General features: G+C 39.4%; 1 protein-coding gene across 3 annotated transcripts in view; it reads left to right on the forward strand.

Annotated features, from left to right (window-relative positions):
- The window catches only part of ACVR1 (activin A receptor type 1), a 131,860-nt gene that overhangs the window by 63,146 nt on the left and 56,296 nt on the right, over positions 1-12,418 (forward strand). For all 3 annotated transcript variants that reach the window (XM_080671270.1, XM_080671269.1, XM_080671271.1), the window contains one exon: positions 10,801-10,874. In XM_080671270.1, coding sequence (XP_080527396.1) covers positions 10,808-10,874 — 67 coding nt within the window. In that variant the 5' untranslated portion in view covers positions 10,801-10,807. The remainder of the gene's footprint in view (positions 1-10,800; positions 10,875-12,418) is intronic.

Here is a 12,418-nt window from a genome sequence, read left to right on the forward strand (position 1 = left end):
AATAAAGATAATTTTAAAAAAAGTCTTTTTAAAGATTAATGTTAATTTGTTATTCCATGATGTTAGAGTAGATTGATTTGGATGCTATTTAAGATGTCACCTGGAGCCCTAGCTGGTTTGGCTCAGTGGATAGAGTGTTGCTCTGTGGACTGAAGGGTCCCGGGTTCGATTCCAGTCAAGGGCACATGCCTGGGTTTTAGGCTCGATCCCCAGTGTGGGGTGTGCAGTAGGCAGCCAATCAATGATTCTCTCTCCTCATTGATGTTTTATTTCTCTCTCTCTCTCTCTCTCTCTCTCTCTCTCTCTCTCTCTCTCTCTCTCTCTCCCCCTCTCTCCCTTCCTCTCTGAAATCAATAAAAATATATTTTAAAATTAAAAAAAAATGGTGTCACCTGGAGAAGCTTTATAAAGGTGTAAATAACCATAAAGATAATTTGGTAGGCATAAATCCCTAGCATCGTTGCTAGTGCTGCTCCATTTAGATAGATAAAGGGTCTTTAAAAGAGTTCCTTTCTATAAAGTCTAGTGTTCTTGACTCAGCATTCTTTGAATTCATCGGCTAAGTATTTTGTTTGAAGTCTCCTGAATACATAACAAGTGATACAGAAGATGTTATAGCTTTCTTTTTCTTCAAATGTATTAATTGCTAGTGGTAGCCTCTGATTGAGTCTTTGGCTCCCATCAGCAAGTCTATTTTTCTCTTGACACTTCCTCGGGGTTCTTTCTGAAGGTTATTAATAGGCATGGAAGTATGGCTTTCCAAATAACGTCAATAACTGTTAGAAGACAGGGGGTGGGGGAGATAATGTGTCAATTTCTGACTTGTAGGAGATATATTTTCAAGCTACAAAAGCTGTCTCAGAGGTCACCGGGGATGGCTCTGGGCGGATCAGCTGGTGTCTGCAACTGGAGATCCAAGGAGTCCTTTCCAAATGGGATATTGTCCACCAGGGAGTTGTCTGCTCTACCCGGAGTCTGCCAGCGACTTTTTGTTTGGCTGCTTCTCTTGGATGACACCCTTGAAAACTGAAATCCAAGTTACAAATGATATCTTTTAATTTATCTCAAATACCTGGTTGCTACTAGATTAAAATGAGGAGATGGAGCAATTTTCCTCCCCCACCCCCTGCCAGGTAATTTTCCTTGCCAGGCTGTACAAAATTCCGTAAACCTCACCTTCCTCTTTCTACCAAAACCAAAGTGTAGCTTAGACTAAGAAGTTAAGACACATATGTTTTAATTTACATTGAGTGCCTAATATGTGCCAGGCCTGGGTATGGAGCTATGAGCAAGGCTGAGCTTTTACTTCCATGCTGCTTATATTTTGGTGCATGGAGGAAGGTGGTGGGGAAACACCATCAAAATCAACCAACAAACAACAAATTTCACACAGCGGTAAGTGCAATCAAGAGTGCAGGGGCGAGGCTGGGGAGGTGGAATGTGGATGGGAAGGAAGGCCCTGGCTAGGCAGGTGCAGAAAGGGTGCTTTTCTCTCCTCCACAGAAATATGCTCTAATGTCTCCCATTAAAGAAAAAAGAAAAAAGAAAAAAAAAAGAGCAAGAGTGGGTTTTGGGGGAAGAGATAGAGAGAAAAGGAGAGAAAAGAAATATACCTCCCTGGTGCTGATGTCTCTTTCACATTTGCCCCCCTTCAAATTACGATAGGTTAATCATAGTAGCCTTAGAATTGGGACAGTTGTGTCAGATGGTCGGTGCCTGAAACACCATGTATGGTAATGGGAGGACTAGAAAAGTCAGCACTATTTGATGAAAGGGGAAAGTTGACGCATACTTAGAAAGGAGCTAGTGGGCTGAGACCGATTCTGAGGACTTTGGGAGGAAGTGGGATTTTAAATGGACTCAACAGTTACATGTCTAAGAGTTTTGTGTGTGTGTGTGTGTGTGGCCGGGGGGGGGGGGGGGCGGGGGGGGGGTGGGGGGTGGGGGAGGGGCGCTGGAGGATAACAGGCTCCTTCCTACCAGTAGGTTAAAAAACATGGTTCCAGCCACAGTTTGAAAACTGGAGGGCAAGGAGTGAGCCCTGAGCTGCCAAGGAGAATATCACCAAACAGCTGGGAGATGATGGGGTCCTATCAGTTGAAACAAAGCAGGAGAGCCATGGCTATTTGATACAGAGGGAATGAAGTGGAAAACGATGGACAGTTTCCATGTAGTCAAGCGTGTCGAAATAAAACACGCCTTGAGATACCAGGAAGGCATGGAGTGGGTGACCAAAACATTGGAATCTCAGAAGCTTAGTGTAGTTAATATCTATGTATCTGGTAGTGTAGTAAAGTCAGTTTCATTCTGTAGACAATTAAAGTAAATTTACTGGGGATTCATTGTTTTTTACATGGTAGCCTAACTTAAATCGTTCACTTGCTCTCATTCTGTTAAGCCTGATCTTCCCCCAGCCCTTAACAGATAAAATCAGTCTTTCCCTCTCCTTTCCAAACCATGTCTTGTCACAGCTGGGATGTTTGCAGTGTAACTCTTTCAGTCAAAACCTCCCCCTCCCCACCCCCGAAATAATCTGTAATTAGTTCTTCTAACTACAGGATGAACCGATCCAGGGGCTGGATTTCAGTTCTATAGGACTTGTCCAAGAAGCTATTTGTATTCATCTATCACCAAAGATCAAATTACATGCTAATATTCTGAAAGTAACACCCACCAGAACCCTCCAGCAGCAGTGAAGTCTATATAAAACCGAGCCCTGGCAACTTGCACATCACCAGTTCAGACAGAGTGTGGTGTTAAAAATATTTCACAGGTCATTTGTGAACTGGAGAAAAGACCCTGACTTAACTTATATGGTATGATGGCTTTGGTTTAGCCTTTCTTTGCAGCTATAACTGACAGCCCATGTCATTTTCAACCCTGTTAAGGCCCAGGTAGTGTGGAGCAAGCTGCCCTTGGTCTCTCTCTCTCTCCCTTTTGAGCATAGAAGAAGCATAACTGTTCTCACATAATGGCTGATTTTTGTCCCACTTGGAGGTGGTTATTGTAAGTATACCTTCCCTCAAAGTTTCATGTCTAGAATTTGTCTTACTGGGTCTAACTTTGTTCTAAAATGTGCCTGACATACACTAATTTTTGTTTTTATTTTGAGATGTGAGTTATAAGAGAACTGAAATGTGTGGGTGGAAGATGTGATATAGAAATGCTGTATTGTCAAGGTGGTTTATTTTTTTCTCCACACCAAGATCTTTTTTTTTTTTTTTTTTTTTTTCAGGGGCAGGGGGAAAACTCTGAGTTTACAGAGTATATGAAATTAATTTTGAATTTAGAGAGATGGAAAAAGGTCATGGTTGAAAAGTGACCCAAATAACCATGATTAAAGATTGTTTTCTAAGACGAAAATCAAGGTGGTTAAAGTGAATGTGCTGAGGTGTGGATAAAATGTTAAGGATGGCACAAGCAGACGAAAGCAGCTGAACTAGTTTCATGAAGGTGTGAGAGTGGTGGTTGGTTATGAGCTGAACTCTGATTACTTCTACCCACTTACTGAAAATTCTACCCCCTGAAAATTTTATAGATGTTCTTATCTGTAAAACAAGGTGAATATGAATATTTATTTTAGAGCGTTTCGGGGAGAGATAGAATGATATAATACACATGATCCCTGGCTGGTTAGTAAGTGCTGCTACCTTTAGGGTGATAAGGATGTATTTTTGACAGATAACTAGGAGAAAGCAGAAGTACTCTCATTCTTTTTCTGCTTTGCCTCTGTCATTGACATTGAAAGAGAATGAGTTCCCCCCACCCCTTATTAAAGGTACAGCATAGCCTGCATAAAGAGATATAAAGAAAAAACTGTCCTGGAAGAGCAGTGATAAGTCCCACCAGTGGTGAGGGACTCAGCTGGATAGTGCCATTCAAAGCATGGATGGGTGAATGTACAACCTGTCCTTTAAGTCTTTCTAACTCGGAGAATGTTAGATGTTGAATTAAGAGTATCAAGAAAGTCCTTATCGTATGAGTAGGTACTTAATAAGTAAATTATATCTTGAACCAATGGACAAACCAAATGAGTTTAGGTTACCAGCCCTGACAAATGAATGTTTAGTAGAATTTTAGGAAGGGGAGAAAAATCATAGGGTTCATCTTACAACGTTCCCTTCATCTGCAATATTATGGATAACAAATTGTATGCTGTTCATATGTATAGGTTTTAGAAATAGCCTTTATTTTTTGCCATAGATAAATTATTAATTAGATTGCTTAATATGAGTACTAAAAGTTGACAATAAACGTGCATTGTACTCTGGATTACTTTGTGATCAATATCAAAATGCTTTGTGATTTTTTTGTGTTGGGGGGTAATGTATTGGAGTGTATCTGTGGTTTTATCCAGCTGTAAAATTGTGATGAGCAAAAGAAGTGCCAAACTTGGTCTCAAGCCCACACATGTTAGAAATTGAGCTAAACGCTAGCTCCTTAACTGGATATCAGACTGATCTATAAATGGAGTTTGAAAAATACCGTGGGATTTGGAAAGCAGTTCTGTTCTGCCCTGGTGATATGCCTGTTTTTATAGAATTATCATGGGAATACACTATCTCCTTAGATTGTAGTCCTGAGACATTGTAAGAGATGGTACTGACTTAAAGAGGTTACCTTAGTTGAGTCAGGAGGTCCTTATGTCTAAAGTATTAAGATTAGTTACTAGGGATATAGAGCCTTATTATCCAAGAGCAGAATGGAGATTGTATATACATCAGACAAAAATTCATGCTCTGAACCTTTCAGATAATATTCTGTAATCCCCTATGTAGCCTATGATTTTTTCAGTTAGGGATTTTGGCCTTAGAACATTACATAAGGATTTGGTTGACCCTAAATGAGATGAGCAGTTGAGTACTTTCTTATGACAGGTTTATGTCTCATTTAAAAATATTTAGTTGTGTACATAAAATATTATTCCTATATTTTAAAAGAAATCTAATGTCTTCTTCCTTGACCATAGATTTTGTTGATTTCCTTGATGTTAGAGAGGCTAATGAGATTTTAAACCTGTGGAACAGTAGCATTTTTCTCAGGTAGTGGGTAAATGCTCAGCCTAAAATGTACCATGTGGTACCTGTATGGTAGAAGAACTGATCAAATAAAGAATAAGGTGATGGTTCTCAAAGTGTGGTCCAAGTGGAGCTCCCATGACTTCCTCAGGGGTTCCATGAGATCCTCCTTCTTCCAGTGATATATGTTCAAGGCTGAATTTGCTGTATGTACTTCAACCAATAACAACTTGTAATAGCAGATTGAATGTAGAATCATATATGAGAGTCCAGTTGTTTTCTATTAAGCCAAACATTATTGAGATTTGCAAAAATGCCAAACAGTGCCACTTTTTTCAGTATATTTATTTATTGTTTTTTTTTTTGGGGGGGGTATAGTTGTTTTTTTATTTATAAAAAATAAGCTAGTATGCTTCTTATTTTAAAAGAAATACAATATTTAAAAAATTCCCTTTTACTTTCTAATGGAGTAAATGTTGATAGACATAGCCCACAGAGATAAGCTCCTTAGGGGCCTCAGTATTTTTCAAAAGTATAAAAAAATTCTGAGACCAAAATATTTGTAAACCACTGGAGTAGGGCATCCCTGAACTGTGGAATTATTACCACCACTCTCTTTTTCCACTACCAGTACTACTTTTTTGCCAACCCACATTTTTTACTTTAACATTTTTTATTTATTTTTTTTACTTTAAAGACAGTATTATATTTTTAGTATATTTTAAAATTAGAAATAGATCCTTGGGGCTTAAAGTTGGGATGGTAACATATTGGTATTTCTTAATAATTAAAATATGATGAGGACATTTATTCTAGAATATTCTGCTTTCTACATTCTTTCCCCCTTTTCCATCCATATTTAATAGCTGAATGAACTGAGCAGCACAGACACTCCAGACACAGCAAAATGGCAACCAGGAAGTGATGCTGATGTTTCTTCCCCAGAGATTTTTGGCAGATTTTGAGCTTTCTGTCTATAAACAGTAGATTAGCTTGGGGACTGAATTTCTAACTCTTTTTTTTTTCTGTTCTATACTTATGAGCCTAAATTAATATTTTAGTTTTGCTTGTACAATTATGATCTGTTAGGGGATATTTTGAGGCATGGGCTTTTCTTGGCTTTGTCACAGGAAAAAGTGCCAATGGTGATTGTCTTTTAGATTTTTTTTAATAGTGAAAGGATTCTTGATTTTGAAATTTGAAGCTTGTTAACTTCTAACTTTTACTATTAACTGAAAAAAATTTACAGATTAATGTTAGAGAGATGGTAAATGTCTTCATCCCACCATTTCTTTGCAGGTGTGTATGTGCCTATGCGTAGGAAAGGGCTGGAAGAGATTGCTATGTCTTTAGAATTTAAACTTAAATTGAGCTCATTAATTTAGAGGAAATTCAGATTCAACAAGTATTAAATGTGCACCTCCTTGGCTCTGGTAGCAATGAACAAAATAGACTATAGATTTTGCTACCATCAAGTTTACAGCCTAGTGAGGCAAGCAGATATCCAAAAGCACACAGGTAAGAATAAGTAATTATTAATTATGATAAATGCAGTGAGTGAAAGTTAACAGTGGTATATGAGAGTGTAATGAGGGCATCTGAGGGGGTAGGCAAGCTTCTGGAAGGAAGCGACATTTAAGGTGAGATTTGAGGGATGAGTAGGAATTTGCCAGGTTGGATCCTGAAAGAAGGGCCCAAAGCACAGGAATGTCTTGTACACAAAGGTCCTGAGATAGGCAGGAAGCTGGCTGCTTGCAGTGCCTGGGAAAATAGGGTGGTGAGGGGCCAGTTGTGAGAACTAAGGGTAAGGGGCCTTGAGGGCAATGACTATAGAGAGGTGAGGAGAAGGCTTGCTAGGGCTTAACCAGATTTTGCTGAGGTTTGACCCTGGCCTACCTCCAGTCTTCTTGGGTTTTGTCCTCTGTCTTTATAACTCTTCTCTCTAGGCTCTCTGTGTCCTAGACTGGTGTGTGTGTGTGTGTGTGTGTGTGTGTGTGTGTGTGTGTACTTCTGAATATGTCTTAAGTCCTGAGGACATACCTTGCTTGCCCTGGCCATATGGCCTCTATGGAAGCTGTGTCTGTTTCCTTAAATGCTACCTGTCTCCACCACAGGGTGCTACCCACCCAATTCTCTGTCTTCCTCCCCCCCTCTTTCTCTCTTCCTCTCTCTCTCTCTCTCTCTCTCTCTCTCTCTCTCTCTCTCTCTCTCTCTCTCTCACACACACACACACACACACACACACACACACACACACACACACAGGCTTATCCTTTTTCTAGTCAGATTCTTATTTAGATATAACCTCCCCAGGGAAGTTCCTCCACCCTTCAGGAAGTCTCAAGTTGTTTTGTTAGCACTCATGTTTAACCATGTTTTTTTACATTTAATTCAGTTTTTAATTACACAATCTTTTGGATGATTATTTGATTACCAACATAGACAGTAAGCTTAGTGATAGTAAGGACCATGCTTATATCTTTCTAGAGGCCCAGTGCATCCGTGCACCGGTGGGGTCCCTCAACCTGGCCTGCGCCCTCTTGCAATCTGGAACCCCTGGGGGATGTCGTTCTGCCGGTTTCCACACCGGCAGAACGACATCCCCCATCCTGGCCCCGCTGCCCCTGGCCTGCTGCCTCTGCTGCTGCCATCCTGGCCCCGCTGCCCCTGGCCTGCTGCCTCTGCTGCCACCACCTCCGCTCAGTAGCATGCTGCCACATTGGCTGGAGGCTGGAGAGGCTTGTGCTGCCTCAGCTGTGCTCGCCAGCTGTGAGCCCAATGTCTGGTGCCCCTCAGTCAGCTGAGCAGCGCTCCCACTGTGGGAGTGCACTGACCACCAGGGGGCAGCTCCTGCATTGAACGACTGCCCCCTGGTGGTCAGTGCACATCGTAGTGACAAGTGAAACAGTCGTTTGGTCATTCGGTCGCTTAGGCTTTTATATATATAGATTACTCTAAGTTTTTAAACTCTAGTAAATAGTAGTCTCTCGTTAGTTGTGGAAAGAAGGAAGGACTGGAATTCAAAGATAAGACTGAGATAATCCAGTAGTTTTCAAAAGGTTTTGATAACATGTCCCATTGGTTAAAAAGTTTTTTGAGCATGCACTCTCAATATGTATGTTGGTTATAAGTTTTATGTAAAATAAAAACTATAATAAAACATACATAAAAGAAAAATTTTAGAAATATTAAAGATGAAATATTTAAGGGACTGCTAATGGTGATGACATCTTATTAATGAAAATCTCAAGTTACTCAGGATAATGTTTATTGTTTATGATATTTATTGGATGTAAATCAATTTTTAAGTATTTTTTATTTTGAAATTGGTCATTCTTCTTTTTCTTACAATTAAAAAATATATTTTTATTGATTTCAGAGAGAGGAAGGGAGAGGGACAGAGGATAGAAACATCAATGATCAGAGAGAATCATTGATCAGCTGCCTCCTGCATGCTCCCCACTGGGGATCAAGCCCGCAACCTGGGCATGTGGCCTGACCCGGAATCTAACCACGACCTCCTGGTTCATGGGTCAATGCTCAACTATTGAGCCACACTGGCCAGGAGGGGAGACAACTTTATGTCTGATTCAGCTGAATGTTAACTGCTTTTTTCTAGTAACGTGATTAATGAAAAATTACTTGGAAGAGAGAAATCAGCTTCATATTTTCTTACTCTTCTCTACAGATTAATATCATATTTAATCTGTAGTTTCTTTAATGTTTTTAGAACCCTTCCCATCGGGGGAGGGCTCATTTCATTATAACTAGCCAATTCAACCTGTAATTCCACTTAAATGAAACCTTGAAAAGATAGTATGGGGGTGTAGTCGCCACACTTTCACATTATATTTCCCACTCTTTCTGAAAGATACCTCTTACTAGACTGTCATCAGGAATTGTGACAGAGACCAAATAAAGGCCCAAGTTATTTATGGCTCTATTAGATGAACACATTTAGTATAAGATAATATTTTTAAAATTTATTGATTGATTGTAGAGAGAGAGAGAGAAAGAGAGAGAGACAGACAGACAGACATTGATTTGTTGTTCCACTTATTTATATATTCATTGGTTGATTCTTATATGTGCCCTGACTGGGCATCAAACCTGCAACCTTGGTGTATTGGGACAACATTCTAACCAACTGATGTACCCAGCCAGGGCTGTAAGGTAAAAATTTTTGAATGTTAATTCCACAAGTCAATGAGTTGTCTTGCATGACCATTGGATACATGTACCCTTTTGGAGACAAGTGATCCAGTGCTGGAGACTGACATAAACAATGAATTCATTCCGAGTGGTGTTAGACCACTGGGGGGTTGAAATCACTGCTGATAGAGAGGTGTTCCACCTAGTGTTTGCCTTTTGAGCTAGATTATTAATGCAGGAGGAGGCAGTTGAGTAGGAAGAGGAGGCTCAGGGCATTTGAGGCAGACGGAACCAATACTATGTTCATGTTCATGATGTGGTGTTGGAGGAATCTGGTTGTGAGGGCCCTGAGGGCCAAGATGAGGTAGTTTGTATGTCACAAATAAGGGCTCACTATAGACAAGATCTATGTGAGCATGGAAATAATAACAGTAAAAGGGGATCACTCAAATTTCATGTTCTTTTAGTATAAAAGGAAGGTACAGAAACACATCTCCTTTACTCCCCTTCCTCATTTGTTAATAGAGAAGGGATAAGTTGAAATACAATTATGAACAAATTGGAATGAAGGCTGGTGAGAGAGGATGGGGTGTGGGGAATGAACAATCAGACTACCAACCTCAGAATTTGATCTTAAGAAGATGAATCAGGTATCCACTCTAAACTGCTTACCTAGCAACAGGCTTTTGCTCTTTGCTTTGAAGATGTAAGAGTGAGATAGCACACTAACCTATTTATTAAAGAACTTTGCCCATTTTCTTCTTCTTTTTTTTACCATCCAGAAAATCACAACTAGACAAAGGTTTAACTTTTAAAAATTATTTCTTGTAATAAAGAACTCATATAACCAAACTGTCATCATATTCCTGAAACTTTTCAAGTTTATTCAAATGGAAACGTGCTCTTTTGTAGTCTTTTACCTCATAACATTGATCTTTTGCCAATGTAGTGTCAGGGCAGTATCAACTTGAAATTTTTATCAGGTATCTTATTTTCTCTCAGTTGCAGTTTTACATATTACACATTTACATGATTTCTTCCTGTCTTAGTTGTGTCTGTCCTCTGTTACATTTGAGGTTGATAAAGGAAAACATTGTTTTGCCAGAGATGAGGGATATGTAGTAGGTTTGCTTTTTTCCCCTTGGGGCTGTATGAAGAGCAAGGGGAAGTAAGGCTCAAACACAGTAATTTGAATGATTTCAGTCACTTAATCTTTATCATACTGTAAGAACAGTCTATTCATGCTTCTCAGAGGTTTTAATTTAATGCCAATTCTGCATTCAATAGGGTAAGATAAAATTCAAATCTAAGATCCTTTGGGAATGCCTAGCCTTATATAGCTGAGAATTTTTCCTGTCCCTGTTGAGTTCTTTGTAAGAGGGTAGACTCAGAGAAAATCACCTTAGAGTGGCCACCAGCAGGAGGTACATCTGATTAACTTCTTAAGATGATTTGTTTAGATCTATGTAAAGGGTATGTGTTTAAATATACTAAGAAATAAGGCAACATATGTGAGGGGGATTTGTAAGAAAGGCCTTGAATGGCAGTTTGAAAGTGGTATGCTTAATTTAACTTGTCATCCTGCAGTTAAATTTTTTGTCTTACTTATATCTCTCTTTTTCCTCCACAGTTGTACAATGGTAGATGGAGTGATGATTCTTCCTGTGCTAATGATGATTGCTTTCCCCTCCCCGAGTATGGAAGGTAAGAGGCTCACAGCTGTTTGGGTAGCTCAAGTGTACAGTCGTGTGCCACATGGTGACGTTTCGGTCAAGGACAGATAAACATATGCAATGGTGGTTCTATAAGATTATAATGGAGATGAAAAATTCCTATCACCTGGTGACATCATAGCCACTGAAAGGTCATAGTACAACACATGACTCACACATTTGTAGAGATGCTGGTGTAAACAATCCTGCACTATCAGTTGTAAAAGAGTTAGCACATACAATTACGTACGGTACATGGTACTTGATAATGATAATAAATGACACTCTGTTACTGGTTTATGAATTTACTATACTTTTTATCATTCTTGTAGAGTGCACTCTTTCTACTTATTAAAAAAAAGTTTGCTGTAAAACCATATACCTTGTGTTTACCACATCTTTTCATTGCATCATTTTCTCTTTCACGTGACTTAATCTCGTATTGTTTTATACAGTAACATGCTGTACAGGATTGTAGCCTGGGAGCAATAGGCTATACCATGTAGCCGAGTTATGTAGTAGGCTATACCATCTACGTGTGTGTGTGTGCATGCACTCTATGATATTTGCGCAATGATGAAATCACTTAAGGATGCGTTTCTCAGAACAAATCCCCATCTGTAAGTGGTGCATGAATATTCTGTGTATGGTTTGGCTTACTGTAAACAAGTTTGTTCTTAATCCTATCAGATTTAGCACTCCTCTCCTCCCTCCCTTTATCATGACTTTTTAAAGCTGTTTTTAAGGTTCAGAGCAAAATTGAAAGGAATGAACAGAGATTTCTCATACCCCTACACCTCCACATGATAGTCTCTCCCATTATTTTTTTTAAAAAATATATTTTATTGATTTCTTACAGAGAGGAAGGGAGAGGGATAGAGAGTTAGAAACATGGATCAGCTGCCTCCTGCACATTCCCTACTGGGGATGTGCCCACAACCAAGGTACATGCCCTTGACCGGAATCGAACCTGGGACCTTTCAGTCCGCAGGCCGAAGCTCTATCCACTGAGCCAAACCGGTCAGGGCATCTCTCCCATTATTAATATCCTCCATTAAAGTGGTACATTTGTTATAATTGATGAACCTATATTGACACATTATAATCACCCAAAGTCCATAGTCCACAGTAGGGTTTACTCTTGGTGGTGTACAGTCCATGGGTTTGGACAGATGTATAATGACATGTATCCACCATTATAGTATCATAAAGACTATTTCACTGCTCTAAAAATTTTCTGTGCTCCACCTGTTCATCCTTTCCCCCTGCTACCGTTAAGCACTAGCAACCACTGATCTTTTTACTGCCTCCAGAGTTTTGCCTTTTCTAGAATGACATATTGTTGGAATCATGCAGTGTATAGTCTTTTCAGATTGACTTCTTTAACTTACTGATAGGCATTTAATGTTCCTCCATATATTTTCATGGCTTCACCTTTTTTTTTTAAGCACTGAATAATATTCCATTGTCCGGATGTACCAGTTTATTCATTGACCTATTAAAGAAACATCTCGGTTGCTTCCAGGTTTTGGCAGT

Source organism: Plecotus auritus (assembly GCF_963455305.1).
Source record: "Plecotus auritus genome assembly, chromosome: 5".
NCBI classification, from domain to species: domain Eukaryota; kingdom Metazoa; phylum Chordata; class Mammalia; order Chiroptera; family Vespertilionidae; genus Plecotus; species Plecotus auritus.